At 44.4% G+C, this 21,966-nt stretch overlaps 2 protein-coding genes across 5 annotated transcripts in view; one reads left to right on the plus strand and one right to left on the minus strand.

Moving 5' to 3' along the window:
• Positions 1–161: 161 nt before the first annotated feature.
• On the minus strand, positions 162–10,588 carry TTF1 (transcription termination factor 1). 4 transcript variants are annotated; one of them, XM_065853810.2, is made up of 17 exons: positions 10,502–10,588; positions 9,510–9,610; positions 8,493–9,338; positions 8,156–8,398; positions 7,810–8,052; positions 7,494–7,724; positions 7,150–7,389; positions 6,728–7,029; positions 5,689–5,939; positions 4,671–4,856; positions 4,321–4,399; positions 3,900–4,030; positions 3,157–3,385; positions 2,491–2,580; positions 2,217–2,282; positions 1,802–1,887; positions 162–1,360 (listed from the first exon to the last, which is right to left on the minus strand). In XM_065853810.2, the coding sequence occupies exons 3-17, from the start codon at positions 9,324–9,326 to the stop codon at positions 1,200–1,202; spliced, it is 3,372 nt and encodes a 1,123-aa protein (XP_065709882.1). In that variant the 5' UTR covers positions 9,327–9,338; positions 9,510–9,610; positions 10,502–10,588; the 3' UTR covers positions 162–1,199. The 4 variants fall into 4 exon arrangements, with proteins under 4 accessions (XP_065709882.1, XP_065709881.1, XP_071673438.1 ...); XM_065853809.2 differs by having other exon boundaries at positions 8,141–8,398; XM_071817337.1 differs by lacking the exon at positions 10,502–10,588 and adding an exon at positions 10,459–10,479 and having other exon boundaries at positions 8,141–8,398.
• A 142-nt stretch (positions 10,589–10,730) lies between these two features.
• The window catches only part of CFAP77 (cilia and flagella associated protein 77), a 56,101-nt gene continuing 44,865 nt past the window's right edge, over positions 10,731–21,966 (plus strand). Inside the window, exon 1 of the mRNA XM_065853818.2 lies at positions 10,731–10,956. Within this exon, the coding sequence (XP_065709890.1) occupies positions 10,828–10,956 (129 nt within the window). The 5' untranslated portion in view covers positions 10,731–10,827. The remainder of the gene's footprint in view (positions 10,957–21,966) is intronic.

Raw genomic sequence — 21,966 nt, forward strand, 5'->3', positions numbered from 1 at the left:
CATTCAGGAAAAATGCTCCAAGTGACACATCTGCTCGAATCAACAAAGTTTTTACGGGACTCATGGTGCTGTTCAGACATGAAGGATCAGTCATGCACTTATTTATGATGCAGCCCAGGGGGCGTCCTGCCTGTCTCACAAAAATCACACAGAATTCCACCTTCAGAGAGACCAAAGCCAGACTGCAGTTTAATATGGAAAAGTCTCATTTACCATGCTTTCCATAAGTCACAATCCAGATGAACCCCCACCAAGGCCTTTATTTAACAGTTTAAAGTTCTGCATTTTTAATGGCAATTATTGAAATTAATGAAGGAAATTCTCATTTATCAAAATGCCCATCAAAAAGCAGTATGCCAGAGACCAAGTCCTTTTGCGTTACTTTTTAATACAACATATAGGAAATAAAAACAGTCCATAAAAATACTTTAAATGCACAGTAAGATTTTTCTTTCTTTTAACATTCATTCGGTCAATTTACAAATAATCACTCTAAGCAGATAGTTCAAAATATCATACAACATGAATACAACCCCCTCTTACCCATCAACTTATTAAAACGTAGAAATTCTCCCTTGGCGAAATAAATATACGTTTTGCCTTTGTATTCCAAATGTTAACCAAAAAACATTCTAAATGCATTGTTCTAGTTAGCATGAAATGACATTATGAATAGCAGTGGACTAATATCCCTTTTCTCTAGAAGGGTTGATAAAATCAGTTGCTTTTAAGACTGGGGTATCTGTTAAAACAAACAAACCAACCTAAAAGTTGTGCTGTTTCCACCAACACAGATGTCTTCAGATTTAAAAGCCAATGAAAATCTTTTTCCCAATTCCACAAATTTACTTTTAAAACTTCTTTCAAATCCATTAAAGTTCTGAAAACCAAGTTAATGCACAAAGGGTAAACAGCAGCTTTCAAGTCCACAGAAAACAAAGCAGTGGGAAAAGCACTATTTTTGAGACGCTCAGCAAGCAACTTGGATGCTTAAATAAAGGTTTCTAAAACCAGAGCTAATTTAAAGTGACACAAAAAGCTGTATTTACCTCAGTCTTCAATAGGAAACAAGAAAAATCACATCTTTTTCCGTTATTAGGTAACCTGTGTACCTGCAGTTGTTGATCTGCGCCCACTTTTAACCAGATCCATTTTGCAGTTAAAATGCAGATTGGGAATTGGTTTTTTAAGGCAATCAATTAGTCACTGTCTTCACTGGAGTCAAAAATGTCCCTGAGTCGGAAAGCCTTTTTCTGGTTGGTGGTTGTTGAATTATCAGGACTATTGCATTTCCCCTTCCTGCTTCCTAACGTTTCTTCAAGCTCTGGGAGTTTCTTTTCATAAAGATAATCAATAATTTCTTTGGGGAAAAAGAAAAAGAAGTAGTCTTAATTGGATCTGCAGGGGAACTGGACGCCATGGGGAAATTGGGTCTCACAGACATAAATTAGTTTGTTAGTGTTAAATGGAAATAATCTCCCTATTCCACAGCAATCCCAGCGGTTGCAGGGCGGATCAGACACAAACATGCAAAGATGAACTCAAAAAGCAGAGTCATAAACTCGTAAAGCCAAGGTATTAGACAAGGTTGGTAAGCACTCCAGAAAGATGCCATTGAAAGTAAACTGTTGTTTAAACAAGTAAAATTAAAAAGGAATTTAGTAAAGGAAGTATAAAGCCTGTGATTTTAGCCAATTTACTTCAGGGAAAGCTAACCAAGAAAGCATTGAACTCCAATACTTGTCCTCTTAGATTCAAACAAACACTTTAAGCAGTATTTACAAAGAGCTGGGATACTGACCAGAAAAGGTTTTCTTTTGCCAAAAAGGGACAGAGGTCACTTTCAGCCTATAAAACTTTGATTGAATGTAGCCCGCAGGGACATTTCTGAAAAGAGAAGAGTTCAAAGAATTACTGGTGCAAGGAACTACTACAAAGTTTAGTTGTTACCGAGACTTCGGCACAGGCCACATAACACAGTCGCAGCACACAGAATGCGCTGGGAATATAAGGGTTGCCTGAAGTAGTTAGAATTAAGTTTAGAGTTTACAGGCATTTATTGCTCAGCACTCCGCAAAGATATCCAACTGTACATTATCAAACTGTCATTTTCTATAGTTGCAGAGGCCTAAAAACTTTGATTCCTTTGTGGAATTTCTAAGACTATCTGCTTCAACTATCCCATGTATCTATAAAAAAGGAAAAAAAAGGTTTACCCAATAATATCAGTGAGTTCTTTCCACTTCACGTCACTATAATCCTCCACTTGCATTTCATGCAACCTGTGAATACAAAACAGAAGCAGTTTGCAGACAGAATTCAAGAAATAATTCACAGCTCCCCCAGTGAGAAGTCACAGGACAACTCTGACCAAAGAAACAGCAGTTGTGAAACCTGTACGAAACCGCACGTCTGCCCTGCTCACCCTGCAAGTTGTTACAAATACAACAGTAAGAGACACAAAAACATTCCAGTAACTCTGAACAATACCTTTTAATAAGATTGATCTTGGCCTGTATTGCTTGAGTTCCTCTATATGACGGCTGCCCCTTGGTCATCTTGTGTGTTAAAATTACCATCCTTTGAAAACACACAAGAAGAAGTTTCTGTCATTTCAAGAAATTCCAGGTATCAAAAGGAAGAATCTTCAAGACGCTACTGCTGCCACAGAGAAGCAGAGATCAGGCTTCACTATCCCAGCAAGAAGAAAACTGGACCACAGGGAGCAAAGAGTTATTTCTTTGTCTCCGACACATTTGCAGTATCTCTTCTGTAGCTTACAACCTATTTATTACCTGTTTTAGCAAACAATCACAGAATCAGAGAATGTTAGGGAGTGGAAGGCACCTGGAAAGCTCATCCAGTGTAATCCCCCCATGGAGCAGGAACACCCAGCTGAGGTTCCACAGGAAGGTGTCCAGGCGGGTTTGAATGTCTGCAGAGAAGGAGACTCCACAACGTCCCTGGGCAGCCTGGTCCTTGGTGGCTGCGCTGGACTCTCTCCAGCAGTTCCCTGTCCTTCTGGAACTGAGGGGCCACAAATGGACACAATATTCCAGGTGTGGTCTCACCATGGTACAAACGTTCTTTTCGCAGAATAGCGTTAAACACTCCCCAGAACATATTTTACAGTCTCAACGTAGTATAACCCCTTACCATTTCTGTTTACATTGTCTCCAATGTCGAGTTCCCACTTTAGTTTCAATCTCAGTCCATGGTAATTTCTGGTACAGCGCCTCTTGGTCAATCAAGTGATCTGTACCTGACGTTTCCGATGATGAGCGAGAATTTGCATCTTCCATTCCCACTCTTTTCCTAATCACCTCCTCCACCGCATGCATTAACTTCTGGACTTCTTCCTTTGACCAAGGACCATAATTAACAGCTAAAATTGAAAAATAAAGTTGAGGCATATTTTCTCATAAATGATTAGGAAAAAAAGGCAAAAGATCAAATGCTTAACTTTGCATTATTCTTATTTAAAGGACCAGTTTCTTCACACACTTTCCAGAAACTCTTCTGCATACCAGATTTGAGAGAGTTCAGCATAATCACTAAATAACAGCACTGATCCCTAGTTTCTATCTTTCAAAACCTGATTGCCAAAATCCTCCCTGCCTTCCCCCTAAAAGCAGGTTTAGATGCCAGTTCTACCTAATCAAGAGCTGAATTTGTTCCACTTCTTTCCCCTGTTCTATCAGAGACTGTTCTGATCCCTTCCATATGAAAATGCAATCAGTGATCTAGAAAAAAAGAACCACCATGACAAGTTAATTACAAAAAAAAAATATAAACCTACTCTAGGGATTTTTGCCTAAAGTTTCGGGCACGTACAACATACAGCTAAAGCAGCTTCTCAAATTGCAATGGACAGAATGAATTTTCTTAAAATTCCATACTTGATTTGATTTGAGAGTACTTCATAGCAACTGAGAGGCTGGAGCGAGACATCATCTCAGAAATCTTCTTCCAGTCATTGCCATGCAGAGCGTGATACTTCTTCAATTCTTCTTTTTCTGCCTTGGTGTACCTAGTGGAGGAAATGGGCACAGCTTCAGCTGTAAATTCAAACCATCCCAATATCTCCAAAGAGCTGTCATCTTTATAGATGTTTACAATGTTACTCATCGCTACCATTCCAAGTCACATTTTAGATCAGAGGAATTGATAAGGACTAGTCAGAAAAACGAGCTGCCAATTAAGTCACGGTAACTAGCACAAATGGGAGAGATGATCTTCATTTATATCCATTTTTAATGTACAAATAAACATCAGAGACTAAGATTAGCATTCAGAAACTCTTTCAAATTACTCTCTTACCTCCCTTTATAATTATTTGGGTCAAATATCTTCTTTGCTCGATAATAGACCAGCCTCCAGGGTCGCGGTATGCCCTCAGCTGGAAAGCAAATGATTCATTTTTGAGAAACATTTCTTACACCAGCGAGACCACTTTAACAAAACAAAGCCAAAATGAAACAAAACAACCAGTAACACACATTTTTATGACTGCGCTGCCAATGATAAATTCTCGCCACTCAAAAGAACATGCTCTGCAACACTTCGGTAACTGCACACACAGAAAACAGTCTGAACAGCATCTCCAGAGGAGTTCCAAAGATGTAATTGTTATGACCACGGTAAGATTGAGAAGGAACTTAAATACTTACAAAGTTTATCACAAAAATGATGTTTTGTTTTTAGACGATTGATATTTTTTTGTTCCTCTGGATACCTCGAGGTAAACAGGAGTTTTTCAGCACTGTCTATTCCAGTAATCGATAAGAACTCTTCAATATTTTTCCGGATCTGATCATTTTCCGTCTTGGAAAATTTGCCAAACCTGACAGCAAGACCTAAAATATACAGAAAGGCCAATGGTACCTGGGGTGGGTTAGAAGGGGGTGGTCAGTAGGTCAGAGAGGTTCTCCTGCCCCTCTGCCCTGGAGAGACCACACCTGGAATATTGTGTCCAGTTGTGGCCCCTCAGTTCCAGAAGGACAGGGAACTGCTGGAGAGAGTCCAGCGCAGGGCAACAAAGATGCTGAAGGGAGTGGAGCATCTCCCGTGTGAGGAAAGGCTGAGGGAGCTGGGGCTCTGGAGCTGGAGAAGAGGAGACTGAGGGGTGACCTCATTAATGTTTACAGATAACTAAAGGGTGAGTGTCAGGAGGATGGAGCCAGGCTCTTCTCAGTGACAACCAGTGATAGGACAAGGGGTAATGGGTTCAAACTGGAACACAGGAGGTTCCACTTAAATTTGAGAAGAAACTTCTTCTCAGTAAGGGTGACAGAGTCTGGCCCAGGCTGCCCAGGGAGGTTGTGGAGTCTCCTTCTCTGCAGACATTCAAACCCGCCTGGACACCTTCCTGTGGAACCTCAGCTGGGTGTTCCTGCTCCATGGGGGGATTGCACTGGATGAGCTTTCCAGGGCCCTTCCAACCCCTGACATTCTGGGATTCTGTGAGCTGGGAGCAGGTTATTCATGCACACGCTTTGGGTTGTAATTTGACAATAAAGAAGCAGATGCTAAGAAGCAGAAAAACAGAAAATACGTCAAATGGCATGAAGTCAGCCAGACTCCATGGATGCAACAGACTCGACACGAAACCAAACTATTTTCCCTCTGTCAAAACATTAGTGCAGCTGCACAGTCCTCTCTCACCGCAACAATATTTTGAGAGCTCACCTTGTTCTTTGAACTGTTTAAACCTCGCTAGGTCTTTTCCAGCCATCTTCCTGATTGAACACTCTGCTATATTCCTCACGTGAGGAATAAACTTTTCCAGTTCTTGTTTTGCAGCCTCCAAATCCATGGCTGAACTCGTCCTAGAGCCCACATGCTCTTCATCATTTGGACCAAGTTGTTCAGATGTTACCGTTTCAGTAAAGGAACTATTTTGGTCCTTCTTCCTATTTGATGCTGAGCGTTCTGGTGTCCTGATATTTATAAAACAAACAAACAAAAAAAGGTAAAATAATATATACCACTAGAGCTCCAAAACGGAGATTTTGTTATTATCTCTACCATTAAAACGTTCATTAACTAAAGTACAAGCAACATTTCACACAGCCACCCCCTTGTAATTCCAACCTTTTAACACAGACATAATTTAGTATCAAATTTCTCTTCTTCCAATACTCAAAAAGCTTGCTGAAGTTGGGAAAATCTCCACCTTTCCTACAAAACTCTCACACACGGACACACAGAGGAAACAGTGTCTCTTGCTACCACTGGCAACACAGAACCTTTCCACTGGTCTCTTCTCAGTGCTCTTATGGTGGGTTCTAGGTGCTATCAAAGCACTAAACACAACTAACATAAGCATTTGTTCTCACAGAACATTAAATTCTTTGGTTGACCTTACCAGTTAATTGGTAAAAATGCATCTGTTCACTATAAATACCCCCCTTTTGTTTTTTTTCTAACTGAATATGAATTGCTTGCACATAAATTATTTCTATTCCTACAGATGCTAAACGGAATAAAATACTTGGTGTTGAAGGCAATTGTAATGCATTATTACAAATTTTCACTGTATCTTCACAAAATAACTAAGCTCTTAAAGGAGGTCTCTATAACATCTCAACGTGTAGTAAAGGTTTTCGAAGTTGTTCTTCAAAATGCACACAATACAGAGTAAAGAAAAATCTGGGAACCGAATTAGAGAAAAAAACAAACCACTAACATAAAACCACACACAAAAAAAACAAACAACTAAACTTACATTTCATCAGATTCTGAAGAGCTTTCTTCCATGACAAAAGCTCTGCTTTTTACTACCTTTTTAGCACGGACTGGAGTTTTTCGGTGAGATTGATCAGCTGCTTTGTTCGGTTTAGAAAAATTAGCAGGTACATCCAGAGAATCTTCGCGCAAAGGAGAAGAATCACAGTCACCATCTTCATGGCACTGCTGGGGCACGGCCGCGCCAACCTCTTCTGTAGGTAATGGCAAGACTGTGTCTTCCCTTTTCTTCTTTTCCTTTGGAGATAACAGTGACTGGTCAACAGTTACAGCTGTGTCTTCCTGGGGAAAACAAACAAAACCCACAAAATAAACCAAACAACTAAATTACATGACATCAGATTCTGAAGAGCTTGCTTCCATGACAAAAGCTCTGCTTTTTACTCTCTTTCTAGCACGCACCAAAGTTTTCCGATGAGATCGATTAGCTGCTCTGTTCAGCTTAGAAAAATTAGCAGGTACATCTGGAGAATCTTCGCGCACAGGAGGAGAAGAATCAGAGTCACCATCTTCATGGTACTGCTGGGGTGCTGCCACATCAACCACTTCCACAGGTAACAGCAAGACTTTGTCTTTCCTTTTCCTCTTTTGCTTTGGAGTTGACAATAGCGACTGTTCAATGGATACAGCTGTGTCTTCCTCCTAAAACCAAAGAAAACCAAACTATTAAATTACATTACATTGGATTCTGAAGAGCTTGCTTCCATGACAAAAGCTCTGCTTTTTATTCTCTTTTTAGCACGCACTGGAGTTTTTCGATGAGATCGAACAGCTGCTTTATTCAGCTTAGAAAAATTAGCCGGTACATCCGGAGAATCTTCACGCACAGGAGAAGCATCACAGTCATCATCCTCACTGCATTGCTGGGGCGCTCCCACAACAACCTCTTCTGTAGGTAATGACAAGACTTTGTCTTTCTTTTCCCTCTTTTTCTTTGGAGATAACAGTGACTGGCCAACAGACACAGCTGTGTCTTCCTGCAATTAGATACATTACATCAGATTCTGAAGAGCTTTCATCCATGACAAAATCTCTGCTTTTTACTACCTTTTTAGCACGCACCGGAGTTTTTCTATGAGATCGATCAGCTGCTTTATTCAGCTTAGAAAAATTAGCAGGCACATCCGGAGAATCTTCACGTACGGTAGGAAAAGCATCACAGTCACTGTCTTCATGGCATTGCTGGGGTGTTGCCACGTCAACCTCTTCTGTAGACAACAGCAAGACTCTGTCTTTCTTCTTCCTTTTCTTCTTTTTCTTTGGAGGTGACAACAGTGTCTGGTCAATGGTTAAACCTGTGTCTTCCTGAAAAGCAAACACAAAAAGCCCACAACTAAATTACACTGGATTCTAAAGAGCTTTCTTCCATGACAAAAGCTTTGCTTTTTACTACCTTTTTAGCACGTACTAGAGCTTTTCGATGAGACTGATCAGCTGCTTTATTCAGCTTAGAAAAATTAGCAGGCACATCCGGAGAATCTTCACGTACGGTAGGAAAAGCATCACAGTCACTGTCTTCATGGCATTGCTGGGGTGTTGCCACGTCAACCTCTTCTGTAGACAACAGCAAGACTCTGTCTTTCTTCTTCCTTTTCTTCTTTTTCTTTGGAGTTGACAACAGTGACTCGTCAACAGTTACAGCTGTGTCTTCCTGAAAAAAAAACATAAAACAAACCACAACTAAATTACATGACATGAGATTCTGAAGAGCTCCCTTCCATGACAAAAGCTCGGCATTTTACTACCTTTTTAGCACACACTGAAGTTTTTCGATGAGATCGATCAGCTGCTTTACTCAGCTTAGAAAAATTAGCAGGTACATCCGGAGAATCTTCACGTACGGGAGAAGAGTCACAATCACCATCTTCATGGCACTGCTGGGGCGCTGCTACATCAACCTCTTCTGCAGGCACTGGCAAGCCTTTGTCTTTCCTTTTCTTCTTTTTCTTTGGAGACAACAGTGATTGGTCAATGGTTACAGCGGTGTCTTCCTGCATATCTTCAGTACTTCTCTCTCTTTTCTTCTTTTTCTTCTTCTTTTTTGATCTTCCATCATCATTTCTATCGCATGTTTCTGAGGTGGACAGCTCATATACCTCTTCCCCTTCGGACAATTTTTCTTTTCTCTTCTTCTTAGCAGATTGTTTCACACAAACATAATCAGCATTGATCTCCTCACAACAATCAGCAAGATGCTGATTCACTATGCCATAAGTTACATCGCGTTGCTCATCTGTACTATCACGACACTTATGCTTCTTTTTTTTCTTTTTGGAAGCATCCACTGCAGTTTCATCACTAATTTCATGTTCCAGCTCTACGCAAGAATTACCTAACGAAGGCTGTTGCTTCTCTCCCTTGTTTTTGTGTTTTTTCTTCTTTTTACGGCCTTCCCCAGTCTGTGCTGCTTGATCTTCAAGCAGCAGTGGCAAAGTACAGCTAAGCTCCTCATTTTGTACACTTTCTCTTTCATAATTTCCATGTGTCTCATTGTGCTCTTTGTGTATTTTCTTCTTTTTCTTCTTTTTCTTGAGAAAATCCTGCACTTGAATATCATCTGCACTTGCTTCTTCTGTCATATTTCTTCTTACCTTAAATAAAAGACATGAGGTTTACTCAAGCGCTATGATTTATATACCATTACACAGTGAAAAACCAAAACACCACAAAGAAAAAAAGTCACACAAAAAACCCACCCAAAACATTAACATACTAAGGAACCACTCAATGTTATCTTAGAAACACAGAGTAAAGATACTTACTTTTCAATCCAGCTAATTTCGCAAAGTAACTATAAAATAGCAACACCTTCTTCATCAAACAGACACGCATCACAAACGTATTCAGCCTTAAAATTGTTTTCCTGTAACAACAGAGACACATTATAATAACTCTTAGCTTTAGGTTAAGTTTGAATAACTAAGCAACAACAGACTGACATATTCAACTCTGCTCATAGCACTGAAACAGCAATGAGGTAAATATAACAAAGATATTCTAAAGTAATCAGAACTAAAACCACCTTCTGTAATTGGAAGTTTCTGACTGGCTTTGCCCCTGTTCAAACAGGGCCCAGCCCAGGCAGGACCTGCTGGCTCCAACTGATTCTTTAACCAGAACAAATATATTCCTGAAAGCTACAATTACACAGAGCAGGCAGGAAGTATTGTCAGCACGTTTTCTACAGCCAGTACATTAAAACCAAGAAAAATATATAAAGCAACAACCCAACATTTCTGAAACATAAGACCCTGAATTTCGCATTCCCAGAAGCTTCCAGCACTGACCAGTACCAGGTGTGACCATCTCACTGCCACGGGGAAGGGGCTGCCCGGAAACCTCTGGGGACAGACACTGACCCCCACAGCCACCCAGAGCTCTGGGGACAGACAGCAACCCCCAGCCCCCCAGAGCTCTGGGGACACCGACCCCCACAACCCCCAGCTCCGACCACAACCAGGCCGCGGGGCACCGGCCGAGGCCGCGGGCAGCCTGAGGCCGGACCACAGGCCAGGGCCCCGCCTCACGTCCCGTCCGGAGACACGTCCCCCGCAGCGGCCCGCCCGCCGTTACCCTCCGCGACTACGGGAGGAGCCCGGTGCAACCACAGGCCTCTCGGCGGGGCGGGGAAACTGCAGTCTCTTTGGTGACCCCGCCGGCCTCTCCCCCTCCCCGGCCGGGACCGCCCGTCCCGCCACCCTGCGCGGGTACCGGGGGCACCGGGTAACGCTCCCACCGGCGCTTCCCGCCTCACCTCCGCGCCGCACGCGCTCTCCCGGTGTCCTCCCACAGCGCCGTTCCCCCGCCCGCCGAGCCACCGGCCTCTCCGTTCCACCCTCCCCGCGGAAGCGCTCCCAGCCGGGCCCGCCAGAGCGACGGACCCGAGGCGTCACCCCGCGGTTGCTAGGAGACGGGGCAGCGCCTCCCGGCGGTTGCTAGGAGACGGGGCAGCGCCGCCCCGCCAGCGCTCACGGGTGGGAGCCGCCGCTCCACGGCGGGATCGTCCCGGTTCGCCGCTCGCCCACGGGCAGGACAACGCCGCCCGGCTCAGCCCCGGCTTCCCCCCACCCGGGCGGTGATATGGCGGGCGGCGGCGCGGTCTCTTCACGGCGGCCACCGCTGTCCCTGGCCGAGGTGGAGCCGGGCAGCGAGAACGAGCGGCTGGGGCTGGCCCGGGACAGCATGTTCCGCAACCCGCGCATCCTCAAGGTGAGCGCCGGCCACCCCCGCTCCCTCCCCTCCCCTCCTAGCGCCGGTAGCGGCGAACGGGACCCCGGAGAGGGTGTGGGGGTGTCACGGTCCCCGCGAGCAGCTCCGGGTCACCGCAGCCACACAGCAAAGTTTCCCGTTAAAGCACCTGGAGGGTGGCAACAGTTTAAAAGTCTTTCCCCCCACACTAATTTATATGACGAGGAGGGGGAAAGGTGTGTTTTCTCGCTGCTCTTTGGTGTTTTATCACCGTTGAACACCCGGTAGCCCCGAAATGGTTTTCCCTCCGAATTTCGGGCGTTTTTCCAAGCAATAGCCCCGCGGTTTGAGGAGCGCTCGGGGACAGGAACAGAGGTGGCACTGGGGCTGTTCTCTGCCACCCCCTGCAATAGAGGGGCCCTGTGGGGGGGGGATCACAAACTGTGACCCCCTAAATCAGGATTTTTATATCGACTGTGGAGGTCACCGCACAAAGTCCTGACATTTCCGTCTTACCGGCTCACTTGTACCCCCGTCCTGAAGATGGGCCGAGCTCCAGGGGGAGCTTAGGAAGCTTCAGCGCCTCCTCTTCAACATCACCCAGCACAGAAAGTCCCGCTTTAGCCTCCCCATCTTCCCAAGAACCTCCCCGAGCAGCAGCTGAAGTTCAGCTCTCGTCCCCTGGATGGCACTCGCAGAACAGCTTCGTGCCCTAAACCTGCTCCTTCCCATTCCCGTCCCCACCGGGGGACAAACCGACCCCCGGCGTTCGGGATCGTGGTTCGCAGGGTGCGTGACCCCCGGCTGCCCCCCAGCGCTTCCCCCGCCTGTGCTTTTCCCCTTCTCCTGGGGGGGGGGCAGCCGGTTTTGCTCCAAAATGCCGTGTTCCCGCAGCGGGGACTGTTCAACCGCGGCTGTTCGGCCTCTGCTGCGGTAATTCAGGGCTTGAACTCCTTTGGTGACTCTACCTCGGCACAGGCAGGCTCGGAAGTCGGCCATAAAATTTTGGAATTTCGAATATCACGGGAAATTTGAGTCTTGCGACATTGAACCATTTTTTTCCCCCCGATGAAACGTTCAAAATCGATTTGGAAATTACATTAGGAAGGAAAAAACAACAAAAAAGTCGAGTTTGCGTCATAACTCAGAAGCAGCTTCACTTATTCAAATCCTAAATTCCTACTTTCTTTTCTCTGGATCCTGTAAGTTTAATAGGAAACGGCAACATCTTTGCTTAAAAGTGGAATCGGGGTGTGGACACACATAGGCAGAACGAACCTCCCCGGGATGCCGGCAGCTGCACAGGAAAGGAGGCAGCTCCGCTTCTTCCCCATCCCTCCAAACTGTTTCTGCCTTTTCTTGAGAAGCATGCTAGTAAAATACATTTTTAGGTGATGCAGGAATATGAATCGGAAGAAATATGGCATTTAAGGTATGCTAAGGGATAATTGCAGGGGTTTGGTTGATGCTACTTATTTTCACAATGTATTTACATTCCTTAAATTGAAATAGGTGTTATATAAACCACTCGTCAGCGCTGTAAACTTCAGGTCTACGAATATAACACTGGGGTAACCTACAAAGGATCCTGTAGTGTGTATGTTGCAGGCAGATTATCTGTGGTCATTAGGATTATGTTGATTTATGTGGGAGTTTTCCCTGTCTGGATGGGAACATTCAGCCGAGCTCTGTCTGTCCCCAGAGCTCAGCCGGTGCCTTTTCCCCTCGGGTCCAGCAGTTTGCTCAGTCCCAGCTTTAGGGTTTGAGTTTTTTCTCAGCATATCTGCTGTGGAGCATCCTGGCAGTAGGGATTCTGAGCAGTTATGACTCATGGAATGTTTTAATAAGACCCAATCTGGATTTCTGCGATCTGGCCAGGTGGTACTAAAATTTGAGCAAGTTGTGAGAAAAAGCATGGTTAAATTTCAGCATTCTGGACAACTACTGTTCTCCCATCTGAGGCAGGAGGGTGTAACCCAGCTGGTGGGGATGTAAAGAGAACTGCGTCCATCTGAAGTAACTGGGCTGTTAACAGGGATGCTTTTACTCTTGGCATCAGCGGTAATTTCGCCTCATGGTAAATTATATTGTAAAGTCTGTGCAGCGAACTACCGAACCCCTGCCAACTGCCTTTCCATGTTGCATCATACCCCAGCGAATGCTGAATTTACCGGGGTGTCCTACGCTGCCAGGAGGTGACAGTGGTGGGATAGCAGTTTACTGGGTAAGTGCTGGCACTGGTACACGCACCAGTAGTGGCATATTCACAGCGCCACCCCTCTGCTACGTCTCCTCTTGATGTTTCCAACCGCAGTCTGGGATCTCTTACCCCTCCCAAGAGCCCTGGGGAGCAGGCATTTTGGAAAGAGCGGCCAAAGGGGATGGCCAGCAGGTCCCAACCGTCCCGCTGTGCAGTGCCACCTGAAAACCAAGGACACAAAGGTGGTTTAGAAGAAGCGGACAAAAGGTATCGAGACAAATGCTGCTTGGACAAGTGCTTCTGGCAGCCATGGGAGGGCACTGAGGAACACACAGCTCCAACAGCTGTCTTTTAAGGTTCACAGGACAGTAAACACAGAAGAACCTGCAGCCCAGTTGTGATGATGGGACACTCACTGCCCAATCCAGCTAGCACTGGGTCCCCAAAACCTTAGTGGAAATGTGGGACACCTCCTGCTTTGCAGCACCTAACAGGATCCTCTGCTTTCCCTCCCAGTTCTCTCACTTCTACATGAGGCATCACATATCCGAAAAGAGACCACGGCACAGGCGACTGCCCCAATTCCTGGCTGCCCGTCCTGCCCCAGCTCTGCCCAGCCCCATCTTCCCACCAGGATGCGTCCACATACACCGGCTATCGCAGATTAAAACCATCATCTTTTCACATAAAAATCTATGGGGATGAATGCTCTAATTTTTGCCTGGCAGAATGTACGGTGTGTTTTAATTAATCAAGGAATTAATTTAGTTTATCAACATCTATTTGCTTGCAGCATAAAACTGAGGAAAGTGTTTCACCTACTGATGCCAGTAAAAATCCGAGCAAAGCATATTTGGTTTGTTTGTTTTCACCAGTAAAAACCTTAGTCAAGCACTTTTTTCAGTACAAACTTACTGAAAACTACTGCATTACAAAATAAGGCAGCTCTGGGCAGGAAACAAGACCTCATCCCACTTAACCCCCAGCACGCCTGATGTGCACTCGAGAAAAAATGGCCAGCACAAGTTTGGTTACATTTATATTACCATCTTTTGGATAATACACCACAGTTAAGTTCGACATATTGCTGCAAAAGTCACTGGTCACCAGCTTCGCATTGGGCGTTTGTATCCCTGGTGTGTGAAGGTGAATGGGAGATCCCAGCTGCCAGACCCATGTGCCAAAGCATCCTCTTACTTGCTAAGGGGAATGTGCAGAAAGAGAGGAACTGCTCTCCATAAAACACCTTCAGAACTGAGAGGAACCCACCTTCCCTTCAGAGCCCAAGCTGCATCTCTCCACGTTTAAAAGTTGTTTAAGAACGGGCAGTTCTGAGGGGGAGGATGCTGACGGTGCTTTGCAGGTCACCAAAGTGCCAGCTCTCAATCCCCGTCATCCAGGCTGCAGGAGAAACACATTTAACAGAGTTTTCAGCACTGCCGGAATGCACAGTATTTGTTTTTAAATCTTGTTATTTACATGACAACTGATGCCAGTTTTATTGGTCTGAATGCCAGGCCATTTAGGGGTTGTTTTCCTAAGCTTTTCTCTCCAGCCCTGAGGCTGGATTTTTTTTTCTTTCCTTTTCTAAAATAAGATTGCATAAAGCTACAAAATTCAGGCAAAAACATTGCAGCACCTACAGGCTCCAGTGGAAGAATATACGATCAAAAAACTCGCAAAAACCCTTAAAATGCCACACGGATAGCCCAGCAGAGGAAGGATTTACCAGGCCAGAGAGGCTGAACAGTGTTTTCAGCAGAAAAAGGGGACACATGGGAGAGCTCATCCCAGGTCACCCCAGAGCCTCCTCCATGGCCAGGGAGAGCAGCTCAGGGTGAGGGGACACCAAGGCATGGGCTGGGTGGCCATGGGACTCCACTCGCTGCTTGGGTACCAAGTAAAGGCAGAAATAACTCACTGCATTTTCCTTTTTCCTTTCATGCCATTGAACCTTATAATGAAGTATTTCTGAGCCGTCTGACTTGTCACAGAGCAAGGCGCTGCTGAGAGTGGTTACGAACTCATTTTGGTTTCCGGATAGATCCATAGAAAGGACAGCTAAGAAAAGAAAGTAGGGGAATTTTATCAAATTTAAATTTTCACATCATGGAAAAAAACAGTACCCTCTAATTATGCAAGAGACAAACATGGACAAACACATGGTGTAAAAAAGAATATTACAACTTTGGGTTGTAACCTGCATTCATCACAAACATCCCTTGCAACAGTAATTACTGAAAGAGCAGGCTTTCCATCACTTTGGAGTGGAAGCTTTTATTAATAGACCTGCTTGTGGCTGTAACCACAGGGCTTTTATACCTGGATGTTGTGCTCCATCTTGAAGCCTTTAACCCTCACTCTCCTCTTTTTCTTTTTAAACCTTCTCTCTAAATCCACTTGTCATGTTTAGCGCTCTGGGCACCTGTATAGCGAGGAGCCGAGGTGAACCTGGAATGATGCTCCCATCTCACAAAGCCCTTTCTCAGGGCAGAACCAGGAGGTACCGCTCACCTTTGTCATCCTCATCCACCTTTGTAATCCTCATCCACCTCTGTGCAAGGACCGCTCACCCGCACAGGGAGGGAAGGTGGTGAAGTAAAGGCTTCCTTAGACATTCGCCCATCACTGGATGCTCAGAGAGCAGCTGTACAAGCCATCGGAAACCATGCAGGTGTCTGTGTGATGGCTGGGACCGACAGGGAGCAAAATTGCTCCCTCTCCGCAGAGCATCCATTCTCTGATCATGCCAATACAGTGCAGGTCCCCAGGTTTCCATCATCTCTGCTCTGCTTCAGTGATCTGGGGGTTCAGATGAGATATCTCAGCTGCTTTTGTGCGAACCGAGAGCCCCAGGTGTGGCAAACTCTGCTGGCAGCATCACCACCCTGCAAAGCATCTTCCACAAGCATTTGGATAATGCCCCTCAGGTGTTCCCTTAGTTGATTTAAATAACACCGTTCCCTCATACCTGCTCTCAGCCGTTTGAAATCAATGTGTCTATTGAAAACTAGGGCAGGGATCAGATTTGTTTGTCTGTCTGGGGTGAAGAACCCCTATAACACAGAGCAATCACAAGTACTGTGAGCCATGTTTGGAGTAAGGTTGTCTTTTATTTGGCGTTAATTATACTATTTACCTGAAACCACTACATGTGCTAAGCATCCTACCTTCTGCACTTGCTGCTTGGGGACGCTGAGGATTAATTAGTGTTTATGCAGCGTTTTGTGTGCTTATTACTATTATTATTATATTACCACTATTATATTTTTGCAATCTAAGACCCAGTGTTGTGCTTTTAAAAATGCATTCTGAAATGTCTACACAGTACAGCTTAATAATTCATTAGAGAAATAAGCTAATGAAGGGCTGGTTAGTCAAATAATCATTAGGTTTGGTTCTGTGCTTTCTCTTGCCAATGCTGCGACTTCTAAGGGTTTTCTTCTCAGCGTGAACTCATTTAAGATTTTTAAATGAATTATTCGGTACACTAAAAATTAAACTCCTTACGAGCTTTCATGCCCTCCCACATTTTGCACAGACGCCACGGAAATAAAGAAGGCACTTCCAAGAGGCGAGTAAACATTTTGCATTCGTGAAAGCAGTGGGGTTTTCTCCTGGTTATTTGAAGCCAGGACTTAGGCTGCAAACCGCAACTGCGATTCAGCGGGCAGAGGGACGGCCCCGGCAGCACCAGGCCTTGGCAGCTGCTCACCCCCAAGAGCGGCGCGCCGCACGTAAAAGCGAGCAAAAGGGCATTTTGATCCTTTATGTGAACAAAACAATGCAAATCGGTGAGACTAATAAGCCCAGAAACATTACAAGGTGAATGCCTTTTATGTTTGTGAAAATCTTCCGTGTTTATTTGTCTAATACAATGGAAATAAAGCTTCAAAGGCCCTTTGATTTAAAAGTGCATTATTGAAGTCAGCACGATAATAACCATTAGACCCAATTGTTGCATCATGACCCTAATAGTAGCATTATCATAGCAGAGAACGTCTGAACGGCCCCTTGCCTGAGTTGCTGGTGATGCAAAAGCAGAAATTAAGCCAAAGGACGAGAGAATGTAGGCAGAATAAAAAAAAATATATATATTAAAAAGACCACAAATAGGTCCATGCACTCTCAGTGCATCCAGAGCTGCAGCAGGCTATACATTTTTATGATGAACCTAAACCTGAGATTTTACTGCCTGAAAGATTAAAGAAACTTCAAGGGAGAGTCACCACCAGTTTATGGCATTACCCCCAAACCACGTTAAGGCAAGAGATGAATTTCAGACTAATTCAAATCGAAGATGCCATGCAGAAAGGCAGGGATATTCCAAATCCCGATAACATGCCCTTACCCTCCAACCCTTTTCCCAAAACACTGAACCTGGAGAGCAGCACCAGAGACCCAGGTAAACCCTGCAGGAGCACGGGGATATCTCTGCCCTATTTCCCACTCCAGCAACAATAACCATCCCTCTTTCTTGGGAAGAGGCACAAGAGAATGTCCCAAGCAAGGAGAAAAAGCTGGTGGAGGCTCAGTAAAGACCGTCCTGGACAGCAGGGCACTGGGCAGGCAACCAGTGGGCAGGTGCCCAAGTGAAAGGTGAAAAGCTCTTCATTTAAAAACCTTTCTGCAGTCATTTCCCCTCTTTTTTGAGTGCTACCTAGCAGAATATAGAGCAAATGAAGCACATTCGTGATGAACACAGAGATCAGTGTTTTCGATTCCACATTTTTGCAAGTTTTTAGCCACACTTTCCCCAAGGGTAGGTTGCTTTCCATGCAAATTCTTAGAGATGCTCTTATGCTTAATTATTGAATTTGAGAAGCTTTTGTCATCTTGCAGGAATTGTTTTGTTCTTGCTTGGCTGCTCACATTGTACAGATTAGACAGAACCGGCATTTCTGAGGATACTTTCGTCTTTAACCATTTGTACTTCGTAAAATAAATTACACTGACTTTTCTACTCGCATTTATTTGAAGTAGCACAGATTAATGAAAGTGGCACTCCATTGCTAGATTTCCAACAACAGCCTTTAAGAAAACTTCAATATCAGGGGAAATATCTCCAGTTCGATTTTTTTTAAGTAAGCCAGCGTGGGTTTCGTGCCTAAAAATTTATGAGTGAAACCTGATCAAAAATAATAACGTAATCCTTAGGTTGGGGCAAGGGGGAGTTGGGAAAGCAAACACAGCGAACCTTGTATTGCTTAGTGAAGAGCAAGCTAGCTTGGAAAATAAAGATGATTTTAATCGCGAGCTTGGGGCTCCTCACCCAGGTAGAAAAGCCCCTTTGTCTGCAGCACATTTTTCAACTTCCCATTTGTTCTCTCCATCACCCTCCCACTCGCCGCCCGGCCCCTTTGGTGCTTCCCAGGAGATATTAATCAGCTGGTCAGGAGGCGACTGTAACTACACTAATTACCATGTATTACGGTGTGTTAAAGCTCTAATACACGCCGAAGAGCAAGTTTCCCCCGCACCGGCGCAGCTGCATCCACGGCCGCGCTCTGCCCCTCTCCTCGGGGCCGCCGCGCTACCTCTGCCACCCTAATCTAAAGCTAAAATTGTGCTCAGCTTAGCCCCAGCGATGAAAAGCACAGTCCCAGCTCACACTCGTGCTTAGTTAGCATTTAGATAGGCTGGGACGGGGGGCTGTACAATAGGCATCAAAGCTGAACTCTTGGTGCAGCGAGAGGGATTAATTTCTTTAACCAACATGCCTGATCTGGCCTATCTCATTACCCTGCCTTGTCAGTGTCGATGTTAGATTTGATTGAAGATTATACCATTTAGGCTTTTCCCCTGTTTTCCACAGAAATCAGGCCTATTGAATTGCACATTCTTCCATGGGCCCCTGTCAATACTCAGTGGCCTGAGCCTCTAATTCTGCTTCATTTAAACTTCATCAACTTTTCCAATCAAGTGGAAGGATCTGAAATAGGCTCCGTAAGCAGAAAGGCCCTTTTTCCTTTTGTCAGATAATTTATTCTGTTTTCTCTTTCTTTCCCCCTCACTTCCCCACCTCTTTCTCTTTTTCTTCTTTTCGCTCCCTTTCCCTGATGCTGAAAATGAGATTACAGTATTTAAATGACTATGATAATCAATCGGGGGACCTTGAGCCGAGATTGAGGTTAATTTTTCTTAGCAGAACAAAGAAGCGTGATGCCATCGGGGATTTGAAGGTGCAATCTGTGTTTCATGCTTGTATTCCTTCCCCCCCCAACCTGAAACTGCAGTTTTAGGAGTCTTTTCTTGTTCCTAACCAGGCGGTTGTTGTGATTTTTAGTAGATGCTACCCCTAGGAGAGAAGAAATGTAATTTTGGGCTGATAAATAGCTAACAGCCTTCAATCAACAATTTTAATGGGAAAATAAAGTCTCACTTACATGGCATGATGGCAGATCTAATGAAAGCGCTATCATTGCCTTATTTATTTTTAAATATACTCGAAATAGTTTTCAGCAGTGTTACAAGTAGCCCCTTCCAGCCTGCACAGCAAAGTTGTGAACTCTGAGCCGAATACCCCCCTTTCATCCAGCCACTCTTCCCACTTCGCAGCTTTCTTGCTTGCCTGGAAAAAAAAGTCAAGACTTTTGTCATGATTTTGCTAATCACAAATGGAATCGCTTATGTTAGTCTTAAAACCCGCGTTGAAATGGCTTGTTAAGCCTTTAGATGATGTATTTTTGGTTGTAACACGCCAGCATTCACTCACCTGGATCTTTCCCCTACCCTCCTCAGGAAGAGAGAAAGAGGAAAATATGCATTTCTTTGCTTCCATCCCAGCTGTCTTGTCAGTGCTGTTTTACATGCTGCCACCCAATGTTATCTTTTATTTGTGTCAGGAGAGAGGATTTGACAAGTTCAGTATACAATGTTCATTCGGCAAGGCAAATTTTTCATACCAATTTTGAGTAGAAAATGAAACCATCTTTCAACACAACGAGCAACATCATTTTTGGACAGACTTATTATGAGAAGAAGAATTGCAAAACTTTATTTCCCTGCACGATCCCCAAAAAAAACCACCTGGAAATGAGACATTTAAACAAAAAAATAAATACATGTATGAATGTTTGAGGCCATTAGTTTGTTTTAGAAATAAAAAATAACCACCAGCTGCTGTCAGGTAGCTGTGGCCTCCTTTTAGTTAATCAGATGCTGCTGAAATTGGTTGCATCATAATGTAGCTTTGTTTGAAATCTTTTAAGCTGTCAGAGGATTGGGGAAGGCAGACCGGCTTCAGAAGTTTGTCAGCGTTCGCCAAGCAAAACAGCCATTAGTCAACAGCGGTAGGCTGAGGATTGCAGGGATGCCCATGGCCTGGGTGAAAGAAGGGACCAGGGACATTTCAAAGGGCTCCAGGTGCTTTGCCTCCCTCCAAAATCCCAAACATAACTTCTTGCATTACTAAATACTCTGAACAATCCAATTAATGGAAAACAAACAAACAGACAAAGCAAGCTTGTTATAAATTCTGCTGTCCCGAGTGTGTCATGAGTTACATGGGTACAGCAGGTTCCTTGAGGATGAGTTTGGGTTTTGACAGCCCCACTGTAATGGGCTTCTGGGCCATGACAAGGACCTGCTGGTGCAGGTGCATAGCAAGGGCCCAGGACAGTTGAATAACTATTTTCTAAGGAAGGCTGTGTGTTGAAAAAAGGGTCTCAAACCTTCATGGGGTGGCAAGTTCATTTTAGCACCCAGAACCCCATCAAGGTTGGGGTGCATCCTGAGAGCCAGGGAGGGCTCTATGTCCTCCGTGTTCTGCAAGTCCCTGGGAAACCCCAGCCCGTGGTGGGAAGGGGATGCTCTTCGATGCCCCAGCTACAACCCTCTATGAATGTTACCCCCTACAAAAGCCACAGCCCTAGGATGCCTGTTCAGCTCCATAGACTGGGAAGAAGCTGTGTGTCTCTCGGGCAGTGGTTTGCTCTGACAGTTTCTCTCTTTAAGCAAATGTTGACTCACCACAGGGAAATTAAAACTCCATTAGACATCGCCACATTGTAGAGCAGACCCCATTACAGCGGTCGAGTTGCAATTAATTGGTTTCTTTAGATACTATTTAATTCTAGGAAGGCACAGATAGATGGGAAGGACAAGGCTCATCTAAACAATAATTTCCTAAAATAACATAATCTAAATAAACTAATGAAGTGATTACATAGTTATTAATCTAAACATGAAGAGTCAAAAGAAAATATTGGATATATAACAATTTAGAAAAAGCAGTAGAGTTAATACCATTCTGGTTAGACTCCTCATGAGGCAATCAGCATTTGTACTTAGGGATGGATGCTGGTTTAGCAGATTAATTATATTTCCTGCAAATACCTGCTATTTCAAAGAGTCCCATCTTCTGCTTTTCTTTGGTCTGTTGTTCATGCTACTTTTCAACACGCGATGGACGGGGCTGCTGCCTACGCGGTGCTGCAGGTTTGGGGGGTTGTTTTCTAACTAAGGTTGATGTTGAGCTAGGAAACATAGAGCAAAATAATAAGAAGATATTCCCTTGTGTGCAGATGGAATAATGAGTAATTTGGAAACATTCTGGCCCAGGGACAGCCCTCCCCACAAACCACTGCCAGTGCAGGGAGCAAATCCAGCCATCTCCCATGTAGCTCTTCTGTGCAAAGCTCATTCTCTTGTATTATCAGGGTGAGGAAGTATTTGACTTCAGGAAAATAAATAAGTAGGCCTTATAAGTCATTAAAAATGTATTACAAGAAAAATACAGTGCGGCTATAAATAGAAAACAAAGCAACTCCTATAGAAACTTTTACAGTGACAGTTACTCAGACTATTAGTCACTGTCTGGTTTTAAGTGA

The sequence above is a fragment of the Patagioenas fasciata genome, chromosome 20, assembly GCF_037038585.1.
Source record: "Patagioenas fasciata isolate bPatFas1 chromosome 20, bPatFas1.hap1, whole genome shotgun sequence".
NCBI lineage: Eukaryota > Metazoa > Chordata > Aves > Columbiformes > Columbidae > Patagioenas > Patagioenas fasciata.

Bases quoted from the DNA above. Each gene is read 5' to 3' on its own strand.
- TTF1 (XM_065853809.2), bottom strand. From the start codon at position 9,326: ATGACAGAAGAAGCAAGTGCAGATGATATTCAAGTGCAGGATTTTCTC. The intron at 8,399-8,492 runs GTAGTAAAATGC...TTTTTTTTTCAG, and splicing joins CTTCAGTGTGTGCTAAAAAG to GAAGACACAGCTGTAACTGT. The intron at 2,581-3,156 runs GTAAGGGGTTAT...GTGTTTTCAAAG, and splicing joins AGACAATGTAAACAGAAATG to GATGGTAATTTTAACACACA.